General features: G+C 39.1%; 2 protein-coding genes across 5 annotated transcripts in view; one reads left to right on the plus strand and one right to left on the minus strand.

Moving 5' to 3' along the window:
* Positions 1-78: 78 nt before the first annotated feature.
* fam228a (family with sequence similarity 228 member A) lies at positions 79-3,622 on the plus strand. Its single transcript, XM_041975689.1, has 7 exons — positions 79-293; positions 1,655-1,810; positions 1,885-1,962; positions 2,083-2,277; positions 2,647-2,734; positions 2,935-3,106; positions 3,198-3,622. Exons 2-7 carry the CDS (start codon positions 1,661-1,663, stop codon positions 3,214-3,216), a joined length of 702 nt encoding a protein of 233 aa, XP_041831623.1. The 5' UTR covers positions 79-293; positions 1,655-1,660; the 3' UTR covers positions 3,217-3,622.
* Positions 3,623-6,182: 2,560 nt separating this feature from the next.
* Positions 6,183-25,977, minus strand: part of itsn2a (intersectin 2a) — a 36,784-nt gene continuing 16,989 nt past the window's right edge. The window contains exons 10-42 of one of the 4 annotated variants that reach the window (XM_041975684.1): positions 25,702-25,839; positions 25,518-25,624; positions 25,178-25,440; positions 24,953-25,102; positions 24,711-24,851; positions 24,496-24,583; positions 24,261-24,400; positions 22,705-22,785; positions 22,161-22,300; positions 21,612-21,999; positions 20,873-21,042; positions 20,695-20,755; positions 19,339-19,562; positions 19,204-19,244; positions 18,933-19,099; positions 18,694-18,727; positions 18,464-18,585; positions 17,200-17,296; positions 15,853-16,044; positions 15,564-15,608; positions 12,440-12,561; positions 12,230-12,336; positions 11,913-12,096; positions 11,708-11,806; positions 11,456-11,623; positions 11,029-11,241; positions 10,799-10,920; positions 10,627-10,709; positions 10,409-10,492; positions 10,124-10,297; positions 7,957-9,599; positions 7,036-7,127; positions 6,183-6,786 (exon numbers count right to left, since the gene is read on the minus strand). In XM_041975684.1, coding sequence (XP_041831618.1) covers positions 9,448-9,599; positions 10,124-10,297; positions 10,409-10,492; positions 10,627-10,709; positions 10,799-10,920; positions 11,029-11,241; positions 11,456-11,623; positions 11,708-11,806; positions 11,913-12,096; positions 12,230-12,336; positions 12,440-12,561; positions 15,564-15,608; positions 15,853-16,044; positions 17,200-17,296; positions 18,464-18,585; positions 18,694-18,727; positions 18,933-19,099; positions 19,204-19,244; positions 19,339-19,562; positions 20,695-20,755; positions 20,873-21,042; positions 21,612-21,999; positions 22,161-22,300; positions 22,705-22,785; positions 24,261-24,400; positions 24,496-24,583; positions 24,711-24,851; positions 24,953-25,102; positions 25,178-25,440; positions 25,518-25,624; positions 25,702-25,839 — 4,297 coding nt within the window. In that variant the 3' untranslated portion in view covers positions 6,183-6,786; positions 7,036-7,127; positions 7,957-9,447. Of the gene's footprint in view, positions 6,787-7,035; positions 7,128-7,956; positions 9,600-10,123; positions 10,298-10,408; positions 10,493-10,626; positions 10,710-10,798; positions 10,921-11,028; positions 11,242-11,455; positions 11,624-11,707; positions 11,807-11,912; positions 12,097-12,229; positions 12,337-12,439; positions 12,562-15,563; positions 15,609-15,852; positions 16,045-17,199; positions 17,297-18,463; positions 18,586-18,693; positions 18,728-18,932; positions 19,100-19,203; positions 19,245-19,338; positions 19,563-20,694; positions 20,756-20,872; positions 21,043-21,611; positions 22,000-22,160; positions 22,301-22,704; positions 22,786-24,260; positions 24,401-24,495; positions 24,584-24,710; positions 24,852-24,952; positions 25,103-25,177; positions 25,441-25,517; positions 25,625-25,701; positions 25,840-25,977 lie in introns of those variants that run through there. The other 3 variants (XM_041975685.1, XM_041975687.1, XM_041975686.1) reach the window with 3 other exon arrangements.

Here is a 25,977-nt window from a genome sequence, read left to right on the forward strand (position 1 = left end):
GGTGACCGTTCAATGCAGCACGTTCCAATTTCTGCTTGCCTATGCGTGGTTGTCATGGCAACAGAAAACCTCCAGACGTGGTGACACCTGTAGGAGGAGGAGAAGAAGGAGGAGGCCTCTCTCCGGTCTCACTGCCTATATTGAAATCTGAAGCCAGTGTGAGGGAAGATAGGAGTTTGCAGTCACCTCACTGTTTAAATTGTTGTAGCGCGTGTGACAAAAACACGAAACTTTGCTCTAAATTATCGTTTTTCCACCGAACTTCGGACCTGAACGTCCTCAACTTGACATAGGTAAGAAAGCAAACCTGTCTGTTAGTCGACTGAAGTTAGGTTTCTTAAGACAACTTAATAGTTAATTTAATGGAATAAATATTTTGATTTCTAATACATAGACTACTGAAAAAAAAGTTGAACGAACAATTTCATAGTTTTTATTTTCAAATATATACATTGGGTGTCAACTACATTTAACTGAAAATGTGCTCATTGAATATATTTTTGTGTTTTGTATTGGTCAAGGCCATAGAAATAACCTCATGCAGGGCTGCATTTTTAAAATATTTTCTTACTAAAAAAAGTGTTACCCTAACATTCAGCACTATTCAATAAATAATTAATTGATGATCCAGTTGTTGGAGGCCAGTATAAGGGATTAACCTAAAAATGGATGTCATGTAGCCCTCTTCTGGACACCCTAATTGTTGTTGGTGTATTTTGTTTGTTTGTTTGTTTGTTGAAATGATCATTTAGGTATTGTTGGTTCCATTAAATTTTGTTCTGTTTTACACCTCTGAGCCACCGTAGCTAATATCACTGAGTCTGAACTACGCCTACATCAAAGAAGGAGTGAGGCTGTTAGCAACTAATTATTTATCACTGGTCTTTAGATGTCAGCATGACTGTATCGGTGCAGTATGTGTGCAGTGGCCAGCTCAGATAGTCTGAGTATAATGATTGGGTCGCTCTCTTTCTCATGTGAGACATGTCTGCGTGCACAATGCTGTAATCTCAGGGTCTAAGTAAAGATTAATGGAAAGGTCTCAGGTTGCTGGGTGATACTGCTGCCTTTGTTATTCCCCCTGAATAAGGACAACAGAAAAAAAACTGCATGGATCAGATGGAATTCACATGTATGTATTCACATAATGTATATAGACCTGTAGCACCCTCCAGTGATCCATATATATGTTGCATCAGATCTTAGAAGAATATTGTTTTTAAGCAGTCAAAAAGTACAAGGAAGGAAATAACCATTCTGGCACAGGTGCCAAGGTTATTAAGTCTTGCTGAAAATGCCAGCTATGTAATAACGTGCATGTTTTACTGCATATGTTTGCATAACAGCAAGAAGCTGCTCATGTTTCCAGGTGGCGAGAGGATCTGTCACCGCCCATTGTGCTTGCTCTGCTGCTTGCTGTACACCTACATGATTATTTCTGGTCTGTCTGTGAACTCAGACTGGGGTTTCCAAGAGTTCACAGTCCATTCTGGGCTGCAAAGTATACAGTTGGACTGGACTTGGAGTCACAGATGTTTGGCTCATCATCTTTTTATGTGTGATTTAGGGACTTAAAAAGAAAGAAACTGTAATCTTTATATAGTAGCGACTGTATGTTTTCCCAGTTACACAAAAGTGATGAGTGATGTTTCAGGGCTGCATGGATGATGTGAATAACACCACAGAGAGCAGAGGGAGTCTGTCTCAGTCGAGTGCCAGGATGAGGAGTAGACCAGGCACAAGACACAAGACTTCCGCTACTTGTGGGCGAAAGGACCAGCTCTCTCACGCCTCCATCAGACAACTGCAGGTACTACACTGAACCAAACTCTGTGCTTGAGCAAAAAGATGTGGAATTTTCTCACTTCATGTATCACTGTTTAGGCAAAAATAGAGGCTGAAAATCAGCAAGTGCAAGAACTAATCAAGCCTTTACTGGATACTGAAAATGGTTTTATAAAGGTAACATCTCTAATTATGTTCCTTTTTATTAGACCTGACAACACAGATTTGATATTATTATTAAGACTGTTAAGGATGTGACAAAACTGACTGTTTTGTCCATACGATCCCCTTATTAAGGAGTTGGACAACTTCCTGAGCCAGCAAGATGTAGCAGAGCTAAGGAGGAGGGAGCTGCTCCACAAGCATTGGACTGAACATGTGTGGTTTCCCCTCCAGAAGAGAGTGGAGGAACGTGTGTCCACCTGCAGTCCTGTGAAGGTCAAAAGGTGGCAGAGCTTGCACAGTGACTACCAACATCATTGTAACTCCAAGGTGAAGCTTCAGTGTGTTTAAACTGGCTGTGAAATGTATTATATTTACCCTCATGTTCATTTTTTGGCACAGCTTTTTATTGTAAACAGTGAGAGGTGTGCATCATCTAACAGTTTCTTGAAACTTGTGATCTACAAGACGTACACTTGCTATCAAAATTTGATGGATGGTGACCTTTGGCGCTAAGTCAGGGAGCTACTGTGCTACCATTTTCCTAATTCTGCCATTCTTCATCTCTTTTTTACATTATCCTTTTACAAATGCTGACTTTGACTACATCAATGTGGTGTTCCTTTTGGAGCAAATATTCCCCTCAGAGTATCCCAGATGTGTTGGTTGGTGCTAATACTTGTTCTGTTTCCACAATAGATCAAAACTGTCTGTTTAAAGGACACATTGAACCTTTATCCTTGTGAAAGACTGAACGACAAGAAAACACCCCCTTTTTGGAAAACAGGTATCAGAATCTAAATTATTTACACAATTAAATAAAGGAAAAAATATCAGGTTCATATGAAAATAAGTGTAAATATTAAACGCTATTTATTCAAAATGCACATATTTGTTTTTTATTTCCTAACAGTAAAATACTAAACTCACCTCAAAGGTGTGCAGTTGTTTTTCTATCCTAACAAGTCACTTTTTCTTATTGTGTAGAAAACAAATGCACATTGAGGAAACCTCAAGAACTTTCTCAGAACTATAACCCTCTTGAAAAATGTGGGCCATCTCAGGTTAACTATCTTCCAAAAACCTCATCCAATCATCCAGCATCTACATCCATAAAAATCCCAAGGAAGGATGAGACCGAACACAGGAAGTCTGGCAGGTACTGTACACATACATTATTGTGAGAATCAAATGTTTCCTTACATCACAATTTCTGCTGTATTTACTGTAGCTTTGTCATACATTTGCAGCACACGTTGTTCAGAATGATTTTTCTTGAAGACCCCTGTCATGCAACAACCAAAAAGCCGTGGACTACCTCATGCTTGGTTTTAACTTCTCACCATAAACGATACATTCTGCCTGAGTCCTGTCTTGTCTTTCAATAAAACCAAAGTTAATGTAATCATCAACAAATAGCTTACTTTATTTATTTCTTTTTTTATAGGTATAAGTCATCTGCACTGATGTTTCTTAGAAATTAAATTACTCAAATGGTGCAGGGAAAATTAAGGTTACCAGGATAGACTACCCCATTACTGTAGCTTCACTAGCTCACTGCTCTCACTAAACCACAAAGTACATGGACCAAAACGGATTGGATGCACAAGGTGTGGACTAATACGGGACTTTTTTTATTAGTACTTTTGACTGTGGATATATGTTGGATATGGACACACCCTCAGGGTGACACGCTCTGGAACAAGCACACAGCCACTTTAATCACTTTAACCAGACCGTAAGCTAACTCAGTCTTATTTTTTGCACTATAATCATAAACATTTATTGCACTGACTGTAATTTGCCTTGTCTTTTTATTATCGTATTTTATTTACTTAGTGATAGTACTTGTTTTGTTTATTGGCTAACATTCTTGTATTTCATGCACCAAGGTTTGAGAGAACCATAAATTCAGTTGTCTGTCCTGTACATGAAGCAGAATTTACAATAAAGCTGACTTTGACTTTTTTGACTTTGATGTTTTAAAATATTGTTTTAAAGCAGATTTTGATCACCCCCATTTATTCACTTTGGGATCTGGCTTTTAAAGTTAGTGTTTTGGGGCTCCCACAATTGTGGTTCTATGTGAATAAAACGTCAAAATGTTATAAAACATAAGTAGATACACCTCAACTTGTCTCTGTGTAGACATGGCCCTAATTTTAATCACGCTGGCTCAAACAGTCAAAGCCTTTGGGAGCCTCTGTACTCTTTGGGGGACTCTCTTGGGGGATCAGGGACTCCAGGTTGGAAACCACTGTTCTATGCCATCTATCTAAACTGCTTGTCTTTGAATCTATTGAAGAGGAGGCTTTGCAAAGGCTGGGGTTGTTTTCCAGCGGTTGTAGGACCATAACCTTAAATTTAGTTCTAAGAAGTGCCACCTCATGTGAGCATCTGTCAAGTTTTTAGGCAATGTCATTGATGGTAATGGGGTAGCTGTTTAAAATTTCAAGGTACAATCTCATGAACGATAATAGGTGAACACCCTCAGTACAGACGATCAAATTATTTTCACAGATGATATTCTATTACCAACATTTCCTCCCTAATTGCTTCTCCATTGCCAAATCCCTTTTTACTTTCCACTTAGCAGAAAAGAAGAGGTAAAAATAAAAGTAAATGCAGGAACTGATTGAAAACTTGAACCTGGTGATTTGACTCTGGAATGTTGGTCCAGACCATCCAACAAGTGACGCCAAAAGGACAGGACACTTCCCTGCTTTGTACTTTGAAGAGCTCCAACAGAATCAAAAACTAGACCCAAACATTGTTCTAATCTCAACAGAGTCATTAACGATGCCTTAAGAAAGCAGGGTAGACATTAGCTTGTTTAGCTACGAAAGTTGGTAGAAAAGGCCTTGCGTGGTGTGCATGACTTAGCTGGACACTTAGGACAGGAAAGGACAATTCATTTGGGAGAATGCTTCTTTTACTGATGACAGAACACCAGAAAAAGATCTTTGTCAAGTGTTGTCAGAGATGTACAGGGGCCAGTCCCCAGAGCCCTTTGCTAGAGCCCCACTTGAAAGCATCTGGACTTCCAGCCCTGTGAAAATTGTGTGTTTGAACCTCTGACGTGCAGAGGACAGCAGATAGCATTTTATTAATGTGCTTGTCTTGACAGCTTCAAAAAGTTGACCCATGACTTTCACTGCACAAACCAAACAGCAAACAAATTATGGGATTGTGCATTTTGTGTGTATGGATTTCCGGAGCATATTCACACTGCTCAAAGGACCAACTTTGAGATTCAAGTTATCTCTGAGCTACTCAACCTGTATGGAGTTTCCTTGTCACACATCACTGCATACAGAGGGACTGAAAGATTCAATGGAGCTACTTCGCATACCAGATGGTCTCAGCAAATGCAAACATTAACGTTTGCATACAATGCAACAGTGTAAGAGACCACTGAATATGTCTCTTTCCACTTCGTGTTGGGCCGTATCCCAAGACTGCTTGTTGATGTAATATTTCAACCGGTGCTGCATGACTCAAAAGTTGTTGACTACAGCAACTATACCAAGATGCTGATATCCCACCTGAGAGAGGCAGCAGATGTTAAAAAACATGCCATGAAAGAGCAAGACAAAAAAGGGGTTATAACAATAAGATAAAAGGATTACAATTTAACAAGGGAGATAGCGTTCTCCTTGCCAACAAGACAGAGGGAAAAAGAAACTTGCTGACAAGTGGGAGTTAGCATTATATCATCATAGACAAATATCCCCACACACTTACAAGATGGAGAATGATGGGGGAACACTAAAGTAGTAGATCACAACCTTGACTTGGATATCATTTTCTTGCCCAGTGAGTCCGGGGACATTAATGAGACACTTTGCAGTTTCAATGAATCAGACGACAAGTCTTGTTTGGCAGGTCTCATCAGCTCCTTGTAGAAAAAGACTGAAGATGACAGCAGAGAATCACTTGGCATGGACTAATGAACTCACGTACACTCAAGATGGAGGCAAATGGTGCAGACTGTGACAGTTTAGCTGCAGCACAAACTGTCTGCAGCAGACTTTGATTCAAGAGTTGTCATAAACAGTAATTACAGGTGATAAAGATCAAGGTCAAACTAGTCAAACCAATACACAAGCAGATGCACCAGGTGTAGTCAGGACATGGGGTTGGTAGAATCTATGGCTCAGAAGCCATTCAGCATCAGAGTTTACCAATTCACGTTGCAATAAATCCAACTCTCTCCTCACACTGTTTTTGTGAAGTTGTTTTATTTCTTGTCAATTTTGTTTTATTGAACATGGCATTAGGTAATGTTTGTGTACTTACATACAGTGGACATGAGTATCTACTAATTAGCTTGGAGAGAGATTATCTATACACAGGTGGCATGTCAACTTTGATTCTTAAAGCACTTACAGGGTGCTGACAGGACATTTACTCCAGCACGTTGGAATTCACTTTTTTCTCTCTCCTTAGCTCTGAGCCGCTCTTTGTCCCATCGCTCTTTCTCGCCGTTCACTTGGAAGAACAGGTCGTTCCGGACGGTGCGCAGCGTGGCAGCCATGATGTAAAAACCTCCCTGCAGTATGTGGCAGAATGCGGTGCACACGCTGAGCGCTGCGCCCATCAGGTTGGGTAACGTCTCGTATACCACGCATAAACCCTCCAGAAGGTGCAGCATGCTTTCATTGGCCATGGGCCGGTCTTGGTATTGAGATGAGCTTTGCTGGGGATGCCAGACCAGGTGTCTTACACACTTGGTGAAGTGGGAGGCGGCTCGGCGCAGCGGGAGCAGGGCCAGGTACAAGTGGCTAGTAGCTTGGCTCAGGTCATGGAAAAACAGTCGCAGCTCAAGCACGGCGTTGCCTAAAGATAGCAACCTGGTCAGCTGGAGTCTAATTTAACAATTTGTTGGCAGGTATCTGAGCATCATTACACGCCCCCCCTGAACAAAGTGACCACCATCAAACTTTTCTACTTGCAAGGAAAATATGTTTGCTATTGGAAAAGATACTTTGTCAGGCTGTTTTGCAACAATTAAACAAGTAAATAGAGTAAAATTATCCAATTAGGAAGAGTTTAACGTATTCTGCATACCCATCTCTTTAATCTTACCATCTATAAAGCAGAAAATCCACAGCAGGGCAAAACCTACTGCTAGCCAGGTTATCCAATCCATGTGGCCTCCCCTCGTCTAGTCCTGGACCCTTCAATGAAAAGAAAGCAAGCTGCAGCGATATTACAATACACACATTTTTCTGTCAGTCTGCTAACATTAACATTTAAAGAAAGAGAAGGCATGAAAATTAATTAACGTGTATTGTGATATGTAGGATTTTGATTGCACTCCTGCCAGGAGACCACACCCATGGCTTTTTTCAGTTTACTTCCACTACAAAGTGTATTTAGTGTGCACACAAAGAACTGACAAACCTTTTGATATATGTTTGATGTCTTAACTCTTGGCTTTTATGTTAAAGCATAGTGTGCAGATAAAGGAATTTTAAAGAGATGGAGGTCTTTATGTCATGGTTTGCATCTGTCTCTTCAATACAGCTTTTTTTTTGTTTGTTTATTTGTTTGTTTTTTGTTGTTTTTTTTTGTGTCTAAAACATACTAAATAATACTCCTGCAAATTATAAGTCTGCCCACTGTAACATAGGCATAGATGTTGCTGTAGCCAACAGCACTGGGCTATTCCTAAAACAGGAAATAAGCCTTACTTAAATAAAAAAAAATCAATGGTGATCATAACATCATCCGGTTTTACCTATTTCTAAACAATAATTTCACGCACAGTGTGGCAGTTTCAGCTTAGGATTATTTTACCATTTTTAAGTAATAAGCTTGGTAAAACAGTTGTTTTAAAACAAGATCATGTAATTAACTTATCTTTGACTTTACAAAAGTCTTTATATCAAAACAGGCTGGGATTCAAGAAATAGAGAAGACAATAAAAACCATGATACAGAAACGTCAGCATTTTAAAAAATACAAAAATCTAGACACTATGCAAACAAAAGAGATAAAACATACCTCCAATGGCTTCAGTGTATGTCTGTGCAACCAGCTCTTCCGGGATGTGAACTCAGGTGTGTAAGTCAGCTGACAAAGCCATGGGCGTAGCTTTGTTTTTCTTTCGTTTCTTGATAAAGGTACATTCAAGGTTCTAAACATCACAGTAGGAAATAAAAAGTGCTTGATGGTGCTTGCTTTACTCTCAGTACTTTTTATTTAAACTCTTAACAAAACAAAACAAAACAAAAAAAAAAAAAAAGGAAAATCACAATGAACCAGCTTCAAATGATTTTTTTCTTCAATCTTCTCTTACTCAATGTGTTACATAAAGCTCTATTAAATTAATCTTTCACTAATGAGCTATAGCAGTATAAAGGATTACTGAAAATAAGATACCATATCTTTATAGCTAGTACATAAAGGTCCCCTTCATAACCAAAACCTCCTTATTTCACCGTACACATTTTCAGAAAAGTTTAAACATGTCTCAAAACATAAAACCAAGTACACAACAAAACAGAAAACACTTCAATGATAAAAACTCAAAAAAATTTAAATTGTCTTTTGAAAGATGTTTTCGATGCAACATCTGATGGAAGGTGTCATCAGTCCAGCTGCTGGTTCTCCAGATGAGGATGTCGCCAACAGCCAACAAGTTTATAGCAACTAAACTGAATTAAATAAAGCTCCTTTATATATTTATCTGTATTCTTACCTGACTACAGCAGTTGTTTGTAAATCTTCAGGAAACCACAAGAACATGATGAACCAGAGAAAAATTTTTTCTGTATTAGCATTTTATTTATGACAGTTTCACTATTAATTGGCATATATTTAACATGAAACCACTCTATGGTTAGACCATGGGGTGGGGTTAATATTTCAGATTATAATAGATGTTCAGCAGTATTGCAATACATGAATACACACGTGGACAAAACAGTTGGTACCCTTCGGTTAATGAAAGAAAAACTCACAATGGTCACAGAAATAACTTGAATTGACAAAAAGTAATAATAAATAAAAAAATCTATTAAATTTAACCAATGAAAGTCAGACATTACTTTTGTCAGATTCAAGTCATTTCTGTGACCATTGTGAGTTTTTCTTTCATTAACCGAAGGGTGCCAACAATTTTGTCCATGTGTGTATGTGAGACTTTGTGAAACTATGTATAACTGTTATGTGTTCTTATTCACCATTAGTGGTAAAACAGTACTTTATTTCTAATATGAATTATACAAATTTCAACAATATAGCAAAACTAAGGTGTTTAATATAAAGGCATGCTTTTTGTTTTTGTTTTTTAAGGATTTTGATCAGTTATGAGTACAGAATATTAGCAATTATTACAGTTTAGCTGGATTGAGGTTTAAAAAAAAACAGAAAAGGGTGGATGGTTAATGGCAGAGCAAGGCTGGCTCAGTAAATGTTTTGTGGCATTTGTTTTGTGGAATGTGTACTGTATCTTCATTTCTGTAAAACTAACTAGCATATGCCTGATGGAAATCATTTAGTGGGCTCATAGAGCTGGAGGTCTAGCTTGACCCACACTTCTCCAGTGGGGACTTCATGCAGGAGCAGGCGGCGGTTTGCTGCTCCTTTGCTCTCCATGTCTTTCTTTATAGTTGCCACGGGAACCTCGGTGCGACCAAGGAAATCTAAACAGGAAAGAAAAATGAGTCATTTCAGTCTAATGCCAAAATGAGGACTTTTCTGTGTTACAGTGGACCTGAAGAAGCCTCTCACTTAACACACACACTTATTTCCTCACTTTTCAGGCAACCAGTCCTATGGAATCATAAATTTACGTGGGTTTTGGTTGAACTGAAAGAATTTACTAATTCTTTCAGTGAAGAACCATAATACGTCCAACCAGAACTGTAGAAGGTAGCTGATTGCTACTAAGAGTGTTTAATCATGATGCAGTTTGCTAAGCACTATTTAACCAAATATAAAAAGTGTCTTATTTGCATTTTTGAGGCTGTTATTTAATCATTCTTCCACGTTTCTTTCAAACAAAACGTTAAAAATGCAGTTTTGCCATGCATATTAGAAAGGGTAATGTATGTTGCTTTAAAGTAGCCAGTTAAAATGGTTGAAGGCAGACATGTGGTTTCCCTGCCCTTACAAAGAGGGCAAATAACACGCGTGTACATGCATGCATGTGTGTTGAAATAATCACCATCTGGCGAGAACTGATCTTTCTCAAAAACAGTGATGCACAGGACGTCCTGGTAGAGGTCTTTGACAAAAAACTGACAGTTGAAGTTCCACTTGGGGCTCAGAGTGTCGCTGATTGGCCGAGAAGTGTAGCACTGAACCCCCATGGTCAGCTCACAGTATGGATTACTCTTACCTGAGAAGAAATTATAATAAAAATAAATAATAAAAAAAGGACATATTAATTTGGTAAAGACACTTAAATATGTAACATGGGACAGAGTTGCATCCTGTAACTGGACCTCACCGTTGGGCTTACAAGCTTTGAGCTCTTGAGCTTCAATGACGGTTACCAGTAATCGGCCGATTCCACGGGTCTTTAAAGATCGTGCTAAAATAAATTTAAAGAGTTGGATAAAGTACAAGAACACAAGAAATGTACATACACATGCTATTGCTGTGTGTGGTGTTTAGTTAGGGCACATAAATCCCAATAGCACCGCAAACAGACATACTTGTTTTTACCTTGGTATGCTTTCTCTCTCTTTTTCTTCTCTGTCTCTATGAAATGTTCAGATGCTGCTTTAATTTTCTGAACCCATGCTGTCCTGCCAACACAGACATAACACATAGATGCTACAATTAATGGTAACTACCAGGTAAATATTTATACAGTACAGTGTCTGTGCATGCATACCTTTCACTTAAGGTCTCAGTTTTGAGTGTGTAGACCCGATCAATGTGCGAGACATGAAAATATGGCTCATCGCTTGATGGGTCTGGTGGCATTTTCACAAGAACTTCATTCAGAAACAGTGGCTAGAAAGGAACAGGTGATGGTGAATTAAACATTTGGTTTTTCTAAGCGAGAAAGGTGAAGGTATGATTATTTCTAGCTATAAGGAAAGTGCTTTGCTTCTGCCTTACTGTTTTGTACATCTTCAGCTGTATGCTGGTTTTGGGGCTGAATAACTTGTCTGAGCCTGAGGAGGAGAAAGGTTTGGCACTATGTGTGAGGAGGAGGAAATCATTGAAGAGGAAAGCCCACAACTCTCTGCTGCTTTTGGTTTTGTACAGTCGTCCACTATGGATCAACTTGCGAGGCCCGAGACAATTAGTCAGTGAGTTGAAGACCAAGTGCTAGGAGAAAGATGGAGATGTTTGGGAGTGGGGGGTCAAGAACAGTTACTGGAAGAAAGATAAAACTACAACGATTATAAATATATAAAATATGTCATGAAGACATAACAAACCTCATATCCTCTCTGCTGAGAAATGTTGCATAATCTATAGAACTGGCCAATAGGAATACTTTGACTTACTTTAGTCCATTCATAACTATGAGTGTGTTTACCTCTATAGGTCCTTCACACTGGACATGGTTCTGTATCCATTCAAGCCTGTCAGAGTTCTCCTTCTCTCTAACCCCCTCATTAACCTGAGAGCACAGCTCCTCGGCTCGATCTAGAGATTCTCGCAGAGGACCGCGGTCTGCATGGCCATCAGGAGTGTGCTCCAAGATCTGACCAACAGGAATTGGATGTACTGATGTAAAGTCACGCAAAAATTGTTTGCTTGGGAAACAATGATCATGTTTTCCACTTACATTCTTAATGAGCAAAGGGTAGCGGGTGATCCTCTGCATGGGTTTGAGCAGGAAGCTGGACAGTGGCATTCCTTTACAGCGGTAGTTAGTAGCTATCTTCTGCTCAGGAGGAAACAGAAAACAAGCTATTAGCATTTTTTACTTGTGTCTTTTCTGCTAAATGCTCCAATGATGGCATTTCATATGATCAATTATACACTTATACCTTGAGGAAGTCTTTAAAATCAGGCTGGTTGTGGGTTTTACTCTGCAGCAGGGCAGCAGCATTGAGCTGGCAGGAACAGAAACGAATGTATGGTTGCATGTGTGCTAGCTCTGAAGCCAACAGGTCTCCTATCAGCTGAACAGGCATGTTGTCTCCTCCTGTCTTCTTACGTACGCGCAGCGCCCTGAGATGCACAAATGAAGGGGATGTAAATGTGTTAATGTTTCCATATTATTGTACCTAAACTAGTTACAAAACACAAGTTGATGAAATATCTACTGACTTATTAATATTATCTCATAACACATGTGGCCTACTTGAGCAGTTTGGTGTTGCACATAATTAGTTCCCTCCAGTTAACAAAGATCACCGCCATCTCAGCTTCTGTAAGACGACCTGACTCAGACATGGGCCTGTAAAACACCTGAGTAGACATACACAAAGAAGGTAAATAAGTACTATTAACACATTATCGCTTTAAATTTGAGAAAAAAAGACCGATCATCTCTTAATATGCCTGTTTGTACCTCCAACACCAATTCCAAATCCTCCACATAGGTTTCCTCGGTCTGGATAAGCTCGTGAATGTAACCCTGTCGCTTCCTCTCCTGAGGGGTCATCGTGTCCAGCGTCATCAGGTCTGCACACCCTGCAATGCACACACACGCAAACATCCATGCACATGCAAGCACACATGCAGGCATGCAAACATCAACACGCACGACCACATGCACAGCAAACATGGGCACAAACACTTTCCTTTTAAACACTAATATCACGTATAAGAAAACACGACAAGCAGTTAAAAACGCTCCACACGTAAACAAGTCAAAATCTCCCTTTATTACCAGTTTTATGATGTTTTATTTACAGTTAATGCACAGAGTGAGGCACATTGTAGTTGCAGTGCATGGGCCTAACATACCAAGCGATGCTGACAACACTGCTACTGAGAACACTGCATTAAAAAAAAAAAAGCACCTTTGATGTTGGAGCGCCCTCTCCAAATGACTGCATAGGTGTGAATGAAAGTAGCAAGTGCTTGTATGAAAGAGCAGAGGAAGACTCAGCTGGTAGTTCAAGTCTCAAACGTGGCAAAATCTGGACATAAATACCGTAAGCGCGGTGTTGATTTCACTTAATCTACTTGGCTTCTATTCTAATGCCTACATGTTTTGTTTGTTTTTTTTTGCTGGTGATATCACAGTACAGTATAGGATGAGTCTCAGTTTTAAATATTAGAAAGTGTTAATAAACAAAACAATGCATAAGAACTGAATTATTAAATTAGAATTACGTCGTTTTAATTCAAGCAAAATATTAGCAAGCATCAATCAAGGTGATTTAAGCAAACAGTGAGTCTTCACATTGGTCCATCTCAGCAAAGTTTAATACTGTTAGTGCAATAATGAGTGACCCTGTTAAAATACTATAATTACTCTAATTTTTAGCCTTAAATTAGAAAACTAAATAACTTTACTGTGAGGTGCTTATATATTTTATTCTATACATTGTACTCAAATTTTTATGATCTCTTATCCCCTTTAGAGTTAAATGGTAATTACTGATATACATGCCAATATTTTTTTTTAAACCAATAGGTTTCTTCAGATTGGAAATGACATAATTATTAAACTACTGCAAGACATTGTAGCAAGATGTGATGAGATGAAACGTGCACAGTCTGAAAAAATAAGGTATACTTTTCCGAGCCTTTATTTGCCATCACAGCAAACTGCACTTTATAATTGCTAGCATGCTTTTTGGGCATCTCCACTGGGATTATGACAATTTCCAGAGCTCTGAGGTTGCCACCATTTTAGTCTTTTGTTCCATCTCTATAACCTCTCCACCCTGTTATGTGTTGTAGGAGTCTGCTTATTCCAGGTGACACTGGGTAAGAGACAGGATACACCAGAAACCCATCACAGGGACATCTTTGCACACTCATACTTGTACCTATGGCCAGCATAACTCCCTTAATCGGTGTTGTCTCCCCTCAATAATTATGAAGCTTGCTCCTGGGACAAATGAAATGCAGCTTGTAATAGTTTCTCCACAGATATAAAAATGGATGGATAGCGCTGGTAGGAGTTGTCCAGACTTAAAGACCTGGAGATTGTTAAATAAAAGGAGTGGTTCAAAATCCTAGTGAACCATTTTATTGTTGTGATGGTAAATAAAGGCTTTCCCATTATTAGGAAATAAAACTGATCATTTTGGACATGGCATTATGGGAAAAGTGTGGAAAAAAAAAGAAATTGTTATAATTTAACATTATCAACATTCACAGTGTTTTGCAACATTCTTGTCATTTCCAGCCACAGGAAACCTAAAGTTCAAACAAAATATGTCTAAATGAAAATTTTGGCATGTTTGTCAGTAATTTTGGGTTTAACTGTGTCTTTAGCAACACGTTCCATGCTTTTGTACAAAAAAAGCGTCTAAAGTTCATGTCTAGCTGCCTCTGCCTCGCTCCCTTGGTTAATTAATTAGTTAAAGACACAGCAAGGGAAACACAGGAGAGGAGAGAGCAAGAGGGGAAAAAGTTGTGGAATCAATGCCTATCAGGAAAAATCAGGCTGAAGGGAAAAATAAAGAGGAGCAAGTAAGAGGCAAAACAAAATAGAGGCGCAAAGAACACCACAGTCCTGAACAAGTGAGGTGGAAAGTACGGAGCTGGGCTGTTCTTGCTGGCGGCAGTGCTTCCTGTTGCCACAGGGCAATTCACTCAGACAGAAGGGGTAAGACAGAAGAAGAAGAAGAGGAGGAGGACAAAGAGGAGGAGGGAGGAAAACCAGCATTACTATCCTACAGAAGGAGAAAAAATGGATGAAATGGAGGAGTGGGAAGGGGGAGGTGAGTGAGATGGAGGAGACGGAGAGACAGCAGACGTTAATATCATTTTAATATTAATGCTGGACTCTTACATGCAGATGCATTAATTATGCATTTCCGGGAATGTAAATGTTATTAATAATCATACAAGCCGGAGCATGGTGGTCATTTCTTACATTTCAGCTCTTTAATAAAGCTCAAATCTTGTGCATACTAGGTGTCCATATTTCAGAACATGTTATTAAAATTTGTTGTTTTGTTGTTTATATTAAGTGCAGCTTAAACAAGTTTAACTTAATTAAATGTTCACACTTGTTAACAAGAAATCTGCTGCTGAGAGCAAGAACATGCAAGCTGTGAATACTAATTCAAACACACATCTCTGATTTAAAAACTGGGCTTGCACATTTCAGACCAGCCATTTGTGAATGTGCAGTCAATTTACATGAAGTAGAATCACCACCCAGCCAATCTTCCAGAAATGTGACCCATGGAATTTAAGTCTTATCTGTATAAGCTGTTAAAGGAACAGTTTTATATTCTTAAAATACATTTATGCACTTTTTTTTCCAGGGATAAATTGATTGACCACTCTTACATTAAATGGTGGCCTATCCAGGTCACCATTTAATGTAAGGCCTATCCTCTCATGTAACTCTTAAAATAAAGTCAAACCATTCCTTTAAATGATTTTCAACCCAGTGCAGATTCCTTTTGCTTGCAGGGATCAAGAGAAATGCAATTTTAGATTTGCCTAACTAAAGTTAGGAAGTATCCTCAGTGATTGGCAAAAAACAACAACTTAAAGCTTACCATGAGCGTCTCCATGCTCTGATATGGATAAGGAATCTACCGTACCTGGAGTGAGCCAAGTTAACCAGTAAGAGAATGAAAGTTGGTTTCCACAGCTGGCATTCATGTTTTATGTGTTTCTGTGTGTGGATGTTGTCTAATTTTGTCCAATGCAGGATTTCTACTGCAGTAATTCCAACTGCATCTGTGAATTATTTTCTCTCAAATGGTGGGATAAAAAAAAGAAAAAAGTACAAAAAACTCCTTCGGAGAAAGGTAAAGGCTGATGAAAAGCATAAGGGTTACTCACATTGTTGGCTGGGGTCTGATTCTGTGGTCATCTTGACATAATTGGTAGGCAGCAGGCCTATGACTCCATTGGCTTCTCCTTTCCACCAATCAGGGTTAGTTTTGTCGAGGATGTTGATCAGTTGACCCTTGGAGAAGCTCAGCTCATCCTGATTGGCAGCGGTGTAGTCATACATCGTGATAACTTGGCACACTGACAAATCAAGGGAGACATATTGAGTGTTGATGGGATGTAAGGGTACTAAGGTGATCAGGGTACTAAGTCTGAGGATTAAAGGACCACTGGCTCTTAATCTTCTGCTGGAACTGTGTATAAATACTGTGTATTTACTGTTAAACAGCATATTTTAGCATGCTAACATGCTACACTAAGACATAAAATATATCTGCCACATATAAATTCTTTAGCATCATGTGTTGTAAACAGAGTAAAATTGTCAACTCGGTTAAAAAAAACATGCACTATAATTATTTAACCTCTTGATGTCAAACCATGTCAAGAGCAACAAACCACTTCAGGCCTTTGATTATTTTATTTCTTTTTATCTAACTAATTTATTTAAGTCCTCATTTGCTTTTACTCACACATATGTATTTTTTAACAATATTGATTTATTATTAATCTTTATTAATTGTTATTAAATTATTTAATTTTTTATTGTCATTAATTTTATTCCAGTCCCTTTTCTTTACATGATTTTGTTTCCAGATTTTTTTTCTTGTATTATTATCTTTTTATTTTTTTTTTAACAGAATTGTAAATAAATTCAGGCATTAATAAATTAATTATGTCCAGGTTTAAGGATGGTGAAACATACAGGAATTTAATTGTGTATTTAATACATTTTGTATATATGATACAAATTATTTTAATACAAACTATTAAGAAATTGTGTAAATAATTAAATAAAAAAATAAAAACAGAATGCAGTTATTTAAAAATTACATAAAGCTTATATTTAGTTTAAAATACAGACAACATAAATGTTAAAAAGTTTAAACAAAGTTTCAAAATAAAAAAAAAAGGTGAGCCATGTTTTAAACGTTGGATTAAGGGACAAAAAACTTGGGGGGAAAAAAGAGTTATTAATAAAAAAACAAAAAAAAAAAAAAAGAAAAAAAAAACAGTGAATCATCTCAAAAAAATGTAATAATGTAACAAGTCACTAAAATGAACCAAGCAGAGCTTCCCTGAGGGTAATTCTCAATATGAACATCATATAGACTCATTATGCAAACAGCAAAAAAAAAAAATAGATCTGATTAAGATAAGGACTAATTAACACAGACTGATCAGCTGATAGGATGTTGTGTTGTGAGTGTGTGGTGTGAGTGTGTCAGCCATCACCTGGCAGAGGGGAGGGAGACGACTTGATGCTGGAGGGACCCAGAAGCTTGACATGAGAGGAATGAAACCAGCCTCTCTGCCGCTTTTTACCTCGAGCCTGGAGGGAAAACGAGTCAGCGAGTCCATCAATCTGCAGCCGCTTCAGCTCCAAATTATAAATCGAAAGCGTCATTGATGTATTGACTTTGCCAGTCAGACTGCTGGACCCCCACATATCCAGCAGTGTAAACAGCAATTTATACTAAGCTGCACTTGGTCTTTACGGGAATTTATGCTCACTGTCAACAAGAATTAAATAAAAATTCAACTGTCGATTATAAAATAAACAAAAAATCAGATTTTAGAGAAAATGACAATATATGGTTTGACAAATGTGTGATAATCCTACACAGAGCAGCAACCAGAGCTACAACCGCAGCCTCAGCACAGAGCTGACAGAGTGGACCTGACCTCTAACAGCTGTAGATAAACAGCTTTATTAACACCACCTTAATACACCAGCTCTGCATCTGTTTTGCTAGACCAGTAAGGATCTTTTGCACCTTCCACATATACACACATCATAGATGTAACAGACAAAAATGAAAACTGGAACTTCCTTTCAATCATAAGTTTATACACTAACACGTTTCTTTATCAACTAAGCTGTTTGGTCTATCATAAAAAAAATATTCATATGTCATAAAAAATATTTTTTAGGACTTTTCAAACCTACAATGAAGCCTTCATGTTGCTTTATTTTCCCTTTTTTGTTCCGAAGCTGCTAAGTTGACTATTACCAATAAAAAAAGGTCAAATAGCCCTGAGAATTTATTTGCATAGTTTTTCGGACTGAACTAAAGTTGCTTCACATCTAATAGCAACAACTTATACTCTGCAGTAATGATGCTTGTTGCCCAATTAATTCAACATATCCCATTAACATTAATGAAGTCTGTTTAGGGAAATGATGCTGAATTAATTATGTTTGGTCTTCGCTTGAGGATGCAATTAACCTTGGACTTTACATCTGTACTTGGAGCAGAGTAAAATGGAAATGTTTAAGTTTTTAGAGATAATTTGAAGACATGGTTTGTGATTACATTAGCAGACTTAAAAGACTGGGTTGAAAGATTATGTAAAAATGCATCTTATGAGTCCATGTTTGGTTGACTTATGGATGTGATTTGTGTTTTTTTTTTGTATTTTGAATTCAACTCTTGTTTACTGGGTCTTGTCTTCAGGGTGTAACAGTTGTAGAGGCCATCAGGCTCTGGGGACAGACCTGCAGTTCGCCAAGCCACCAGCCGGTGGAGTTCTTGGCCTGGACCACGATCAGTTGTCCTGGAGACAGACATAACTGCTGCAGTGTCGGTGCCTCAGTGGTGATGACAGCCTGAGCAATCTCTGGTGACCAAGCAGCAATAGATTCAGATCAGAAAGATGTCAGCAGTCAAGATAATAACAGGGATAAAGAGATTGTGATCTTGTATTGTCTGGGTGTTACTTTCTCACCAGGTTTCTTGGTTGGGCCTCCAGGTCTTGATCCCTAAATGGACAAAGTGGAATTAGAATAATAAGCCAAGTATTAAAAGTTGATAAACAAATTAAACCATTTAGTCAATTACTTTACAAAATCTATTTTATTTAACACTAAACTTATTTTACATGTAATTCAAATCTGGTTTAGAAAGAGCAAATCTTCATGCGATAAGACATTTTTTATCACGGAAAAAAAAAAAAACATGAATCACCTCTAGCTCAACAGGTCTAACATAGTTGGAGGGAAACACTCCATTCTGGTCACCGATGCATCCTCGCCACCACTCTCCTTCTCTCTCGGTCACCATGACAACATCCCCCTCAACAAAGGTCAGGTCCCCTGCCTCTGGGCTCTCATATGTGTACAAGGCCACATATTCTGGAAAGGATTGACACCAGACACGTACATCAGAACAAGTATTGATGTGTAAATGTGATGCTATCATTCAAACAGCTGGTTATTGAAAGTTAAACTACTCCTACCTTCTAGCTTAGCAGAGTCTGACAAGTCCAGTGCATCCATACTATGATTGGAACAACACATATTGAATTAAGTCCAAAGATCAAGTAAAATTTTAGACCAAAGAGACATGTGTCTTCTCATGTATGTCTTCATACTCTGAATTGCCAACTGTCTCCAACGTGACATAACTTTTGGGGAACCATCCCTGCGACCTGTTGAGCTGTCCCAACCACCAGTCGTCCCTCTGCTGCATCACGCTGATGATGTCGCCCTGTGAGAAGCTCAGCAGCGCGCCGCCTACATCAAAGCAAGGGCTGAGGGGTGTTTCTGAGGTGGGCGACCACGAAGAGACAGCCCGAGCAAACAAAGCAACTGGAGGCTGGGGAGAAAGAACAGAGGAGCAGTTCAGAATAAATCAATTCAACCAAAAACACCATCTGCAACAACTTCACCTGAAGCTTTTCTACCCTGATCTATAACCTAGAAATGCGGGTCCCACTAACACTAATTCAAAGTGTGGAAATGGACAAAATTGAACGCCTGTATGACCTGCAAAAAGGCAGAAAGAGAGTTCCCAATGGAGAAAAAGCTATAAATATACAGCCATGCTGTTAGTTGTGTCAGCAGGAGTGAGTCTACGAAAGCAAGACCCACTTCAGCTCCTGCCAAAGACAGTTTGTGACCAAGATATATGACAACACACATCATTACACTAGCAGCAAACCCAGCAAATGCCATCAATCTTAAATTAAGATGTGACACTACAGACTGAATATATATGGGCAAAAACATTTTTAAATGATAAAGTAAGTATTTAACCAAGTATTAAATGTGCTTTTGTTCATGCCACTAAAAAATGTTGGCTGGATCATTATATAATCCAGGTTAGATTATACCGCCTGCTCAGGATGATTTGAAACCAAATGTGATGTGCTATAAAAGCAGTGATTTCTCTACAATGAGCAAAATGAGCTAATTTCAGCTTGATTTACCAAGATTAAACAATTTCCAGGACTGTGACATGTTCATTAACCCGTTAAGACCTGACCCATGACAAAAATGGTAAGAAAAGGCCAATTTTTTAAATATGAGGCCTTTGTTTGGCCCTTTATCAAAATGTAACAAAAAAAAAATATTATGGATATCTACCATTTATTACCATGTGATACATTAAAAATATTATAATGTGGTTTCTCGCTTCTGGGTATCTATTAGGGAGAAGAAGACATGTATCAGATTGTGTTCAACAGGATTTTGAGCAAAGTTTATACCATAAATTGAAGCAAAATGTCTCAGAAACTGTATGTAAGATATATGTCACGTCAGGCTCTTATGGATTAAATAATCAATTCTTACTTCTACACTGACAATGCAACCAACCAAGGTTTTGATATTTTGATAGGGTTTGATATACGGCGGATGCAGATCAGAGAAAAGTTAACTTGACTGTTAACACTGCATGTCAGTGCACATCTGCAGCTTAAAGTAGAACTCAGTCATGATCTCCTCACCTGCGAAGTGTCTGAATGTGCAGAGACTGTGCTGTCACCAGCTTCTGCTGCATCTGGTTCTCTGGGTAAAATAGAAAGGACAAATTATAAGTTAAGAAAAACAAGATAAGAAAGATCTTACCTGAAAAACAATAACGAATGTGACTGCTACACACCATGCTGGATGACTAAACCTAACCTTGTGTTTAGTGGTGGTGAGAGAGAGGTAATTTTTCCAGGTGAGGACGGGGATGTCTCGGAGGTGGAGGGGGGAGGACACTTCTCGGCATAACTCTCAGGGAACCAGCCCCTGTTTCCACGGTAACTCCCATACAACCAGCCAGGCTCACCAATAGTATGCTCATCTACCTGCATCATGGAAAACATGCTTTAATCCCAGTTAATTATATGCAACATGGTTCTGATCAGATAATAAACATGTTGTTTCCCTCCTGCGGTAATCTTCAGTACCAATTAGGAACAACTGCACCAGAATAACAAGCAATTAATGTGTTTAGACACCCATCACACAAACATGTCACAGCAATTACTCCTTTGGATATTTATACTTTTAATATCTTTATTCTAAAAGGCAAAAATTAGGGAGTTCATGTTTGTGTAGAATGAGAAATGGGGGTGGGGGTGTGATTGCTCTGTTTGTGCATGTGTGTGGATGTCTATGTGAGAGAGCTAATAATGATTGTGTTTTTTAAATTGCTATGTTGCTTACTTTGGTGTGTGAAGGCTTGTTTTACTTTAATATGCACTTTGTGTTGCCTTTGGCAATATCTATCTATCTATCTATCTATCTATCTATCTATCTATCTATCTATCTATCTATCTATATATATATATAATCATTCATTAATAATAATAATAATAATAATAAAGAAAACAAAACAAGGAATAATAACATTGTATGTGTGTATGTTTTGTACCTCTATGAGATGGTCTGCGTCTACACTCAGCTCGTCTGCGTTTCGGGCAACAAAGGAGTACAAGGCTCTATACGTAGTCAGCTGCTGTCCTCTCCGTTCTTGCTCTTCTTTCCTCCTCTTCTGCTCCTCCACCTCTTTTTGTTTCCTTTCCTCTTCCAATTCCCTTTTCTTCCTCTCCTCCTCTTCCCCCCTTCTTCTTCTCTCCTCTTCCTGCGCCTTCTCCTGGGCCGCTCGGAGACGAGCCTGTGCCTCCCTCTCCTCCTCCTCCCTTTGCTTGGCCCTCTGCTCCTCCAGTAGCCTCCTCTGCCGTGCCTCTTCTTCCTCCCTCTCCTTCTTCTCTTGTTCCCTCCGCTCCTGCTCTCTCCTTTCTTGCTCTAACTTGGCCTGTCTGTTGGAAGCAAATTCTACTTAATAAAAGTCATCTTAAGTGCGAGCTACACAAAGAAAATGTCATTAGAAAAAGCAGATTCAGGTAATGGATCATTGGACATAATCTGCTGCATGAGGCAGATACAGACAAACAAAAGTCACATGCTTCTTCGGATTCACCTGGCTGCCTCTTCATCCTCTCTCCTCCTCCTTTCCTTCTCCTCCTCTTTGCGTCTCTGCAGCTCTTTCAGTTTCTCCTCTTTGACTCTGTACAGGTCGTCCAGGACAGCCTGCTGCTTCACTTGCTTCTCCCTCAGCTCCTGATGCAGTGCAGGGAGACACACGAACATCTCTCCACAACTATTGCTATAACTTCCAAGTAATTAATGCAACAGACATTAACGACCATGTGAACATGCAGATATGCAGTATGTACAAGTGTATAAGCTGAACCTTTTTTTGCCCTCTTTCAAACACAAATTGTGCAGATTAAACACTGTGTCTGTGTGTGTTTTACCCTCTGGTGTGCATCCTGTTTACACAGAAAACACTGATGAGAACAAACCCCATGGAGAGAAAAGACAACAAAAAAGGGTACCAAACCAGTGCTCCGTTTAATGAGTTGAAAGACAAAGAACAGAGATAAGCAAACTGATCAAATTATTGGAGAATGAAAAGGAAAAGACTGAAGAGAGTGGGAGATGAAGATAGGGGGAGGGATAACCTTGATGAGAAGGAAAAGCTGGCTGAGACAGGCCAGCAGGGACAGAAGGCCTCGCAGGACACAGTCATCCATATCCCCAAGCTATTAAAAAATACAAAGTGTAATGATGAAAGTTTGGGGACATTGAAGATGAGGATACAGGACGGATGGGTGTGTGTGATAAAGATAGAAAAACAGGGATACGGAGAGATAGTTATGAAGTTGTAAAGAGAACAAAATCATAAATGTAGTAAATAAAATTTGAAGTGAGGAGAAATCCAGGTTGTGCATAAAGAAAGACAAAGACAAGAAAAAGAAAGACGGGTTAAAAGCTTCACAAGCATATCAAAGTAATAGAAGTTGAGCAGAGCAAAAAGATAAAGAGCAACCTTTTGGATGCAGCCATTATATGAATCAGAGTAATCAGAGAGGAAGAATTATCATTCTGTACAAGTACTGCATCAGCAGGCTCTGTGCCAGCTAATATGTATATTTGAATAAATGTTAGATAACATGGTTTTCTTTGCCTGAAGGGGAAAACTTGACTTATTGCAACCAGCCAAACAGGATTTGAAATCAAAAAGTCAGCTTTGGGCCTTGTTGAACTGGTGTGATTCATCTTTAACTGGTGTTACCTCAGTTTGCTGCACTGTTGCTTTTAGTAGCTAAAAATGCAAAATACAGTAAGGCTAGAACTGACTACATTTTTGTTTTTCTGCATAAATATGACAAATCATCATTATAATTTCCTACAAGTTGATAAACTCAATTAAACAAGTGTGAAAATGTGTTTATTTTGTATTTTTGTTTCAAAGATTTAGGAGGATGATGGCCAGTTGCTGTTTATTTGTATAGCACATTTGCATTTGCAGGACAATTCAAAGTGCTTTACTTAAACATTTAAATGATTACAGCGGGTTGTAGGAAGTTTTAAAAAGTAGATTCAAAACAAACTATAAAAGAAATAAAAGAAATGAAATAAAACAGAAAAAGCTAAAATAAAATAAATAAAATGCAAGACAAAAAAAGTCCCAGTGTGAGGAATTAACAGTAGTTTTCATAAAAGGGGACAAATAGAAACATTTTAACTTTTATTTAAAACTGCTGAGACTTTCATCAGATCTGCAGTTTTCTGGGAGTTTGTTCCACATGTGAGGAGCATGAAAGCTGAACACTGCAGCTCCATGATTAGTTCTTACCCCAGGAACAGAAAGTAGATTTGACCCTGATGAGCTAAGGGATCTGGTTGGTTCATAATGAACCAGAAGACCTTGAATGTATTTGCCCCTAAACCATTCAGTGCTTTGTAAACTACCAGCAGGATTTTGAGGTCAAGTCTTGGACAGACAGGAATTCAGTGTAAAGATCTGCGGACTGGAGTTATATGATCTACTTCTTGGTCTTAGTGAGGACTCGAGCAGCAGCTCCCCTATATGACCTAAGACTGTAATATGGCATGTGGTCTGATTGATTGGGCTGGAGCTAGGAAAATTTAGGATGTGTATAGTTCATAGCCTTATTCCCTTTGAAACAGGCACTGAGCATGCTCTGTAACCTTGTCTGTGTTGATCACTGACCTTAAGCTCCTTGTTGTACTGCTCCATTTGGGACAGTTTGTCTGTTGTTTCCCTTTCTAGGATGTCAAGCTGGTCCTTGAGCCTGCGACAGTTCACACTCTTTTCTGTCACACTCCCGGTCAGGGAGCTCGAAGTCACCGCTGCATGGTCAGAGATCAGAGGTCAGAGACATATGTGACAATTCGTAAACCAGCTTACTCTCTGTGTGTTGTGAAAGTAAACATTTGCCACTCACTGGAGAGTTTGTTCAGGCTGATGTTTCGCAGCTTCTCGGTCAGCCGCTGCTGTTCTGGAACCAGCTGTGAGAGCTTTTGGTGCCATTCCTGTGCCAGATAAAGAGCCACACATATGTGATAAGAAAATAATAATAAATAGAAATAACTTCTGGGAATCATGGGAATAACTCATATGCTTAAAAGTAGAAAGGTTAAGAATAAAGACAACTTAAACCTCAAACTCAAGCTGAAGTGCATTAATCTCAGTAATGCGTGCTTCCCTCTTCTGATTGACGAGGTCGACCTCTGCCTTCTGAATTCGCCTCTTGCTCTGAGCATCACGGAGACGGTCTGAGATCTGCTTCTGCTTGTTACCCTATGAGATACATAATGCACATTACAGGGTGCCCATGTTTGACTGACAATTTCAAATTGTCATATTAATATGTACTTTTATCGATGTTAGCGTAGTCTCACCACAGCCTCTAGCTCCAACTCTAGGCTCTTCTTTTTTGCCCTTAGTCGAGAAATCTCCTCTTGCTCCCCATCTTTTCTCCTTCCTAGCTCCTCTTTCTTCCCTCGTTCCCACTCTTCCCTCCTCTGGCGCTCTATCTCCTGCTTTGCTGCCTGAAAGTACAAAGGTGGATGGTTAGCATAGGCGACAAACAAGACACTCTGTATCCCACTACTGCTACCACGCACCTCCTTCCTCTCCAGTTCCCTCAGCCTCTCCTCCTCCCTTTGTCGCTCCATCTCTCTCTGCCTCTCCAACCGCCTCTCCTCCTCCAGCCTCCTCCTATTCTCCAGTTCTCTGGTCTCCCTGTCCTTCCGCTCTTGAGCCTCCCTCTCCTCCTTCTCCCTCCTCTCTCTTTCCTTCCTCTGTTCCTCTTCCAGAGCCAGCCGTCGCTTCTCCAGCTCGGCACTGCCTCGTGCAAAGTTCTCCTTTAGCTTGTCCTCGTAGGACACTAAAAAATGAGTTAGAGAAATTTGACACATGCAGAAATACTTTATAACGTAACATGGAGAGTGCAGAGAGCCATACCACTGCTCTTATTCTTCTGTGTCGGCTCCATCTCTCCCGTGTCTATTAAACAGGGACTTATGTAGGGTCCTGTTCCATTAACAAGCTCACTGGACTTAATTCCTCCTCTGGAAAGAGAGAAAAACAAAAGTTTGTGATTTTACTCTGCAAATTTGTTAAACTTACAACAGGTTCTCTGTGTTACCTGAGAGAGGGAGGTACCAGGTCTTGAGGCAGAGTGAGAGGGAGAGGGCGACCAGTCTTAGCCATGTCCACCAGGTGCATGGCAAGAATGAACTCATCAGCCCGCAGCTGACCATCCTTATCAACATCTGCAAGGCTCCTACACATAAATAACACAAAAAAATTACATTAGAAAGAATACCATGGGGGAGGATATTAACATTTAGAGCAACAAGCAATGTTTCTGCTGGCCTCTTGGGGACACTGGATCAATCTTAAAACAGCAATAACAAGATCC

The sequence above is a fragment of the Melanotaenia boesemani genome, chromosome 22, assembly GCF_017639745.1.
Source record: "Melanotaenia boesemani isolate fMelBoe1 chromosome 22, fMelBoe1.pri, whole genome shotgun sequence".
In the NCBI taxonomy this organism is placed as follows: domain Eukaryota; kingdom Metazoa; phylum Chordata; class Actinopteri; order Atheriniformes; family Melanotaeniidae; genus Melanotaenia; species Melanotaenia boesemani.

What these genes read in the sequence shown, in the direction of transcription:
- fam228a (XM_041975689.1), top strand. Translation starts at nt 1,661, where the DNA reads ATGGATGATGTGAATAACACCACAGAGAGCAGAGGGAGTCTGTCTCAG. An exon ending in CTGAAAATGGTTTTATAAAG is followed by an intron (nt 1,963 to 2,082) that starts GTAACATCTCTA and finishes CCCCTTATTAAG; the next exon opens with GAGTTGGACAACTTCCTGAG. An exon ending in AACATCATTGTAACTCCAAG is followed by an intron (nt 2,278 to 2,646) that starts GTGAAGCTTCAG and finishes TTTCCACAATAG; the next exon opens with ATCAAAACTGTCTGTTTAAA.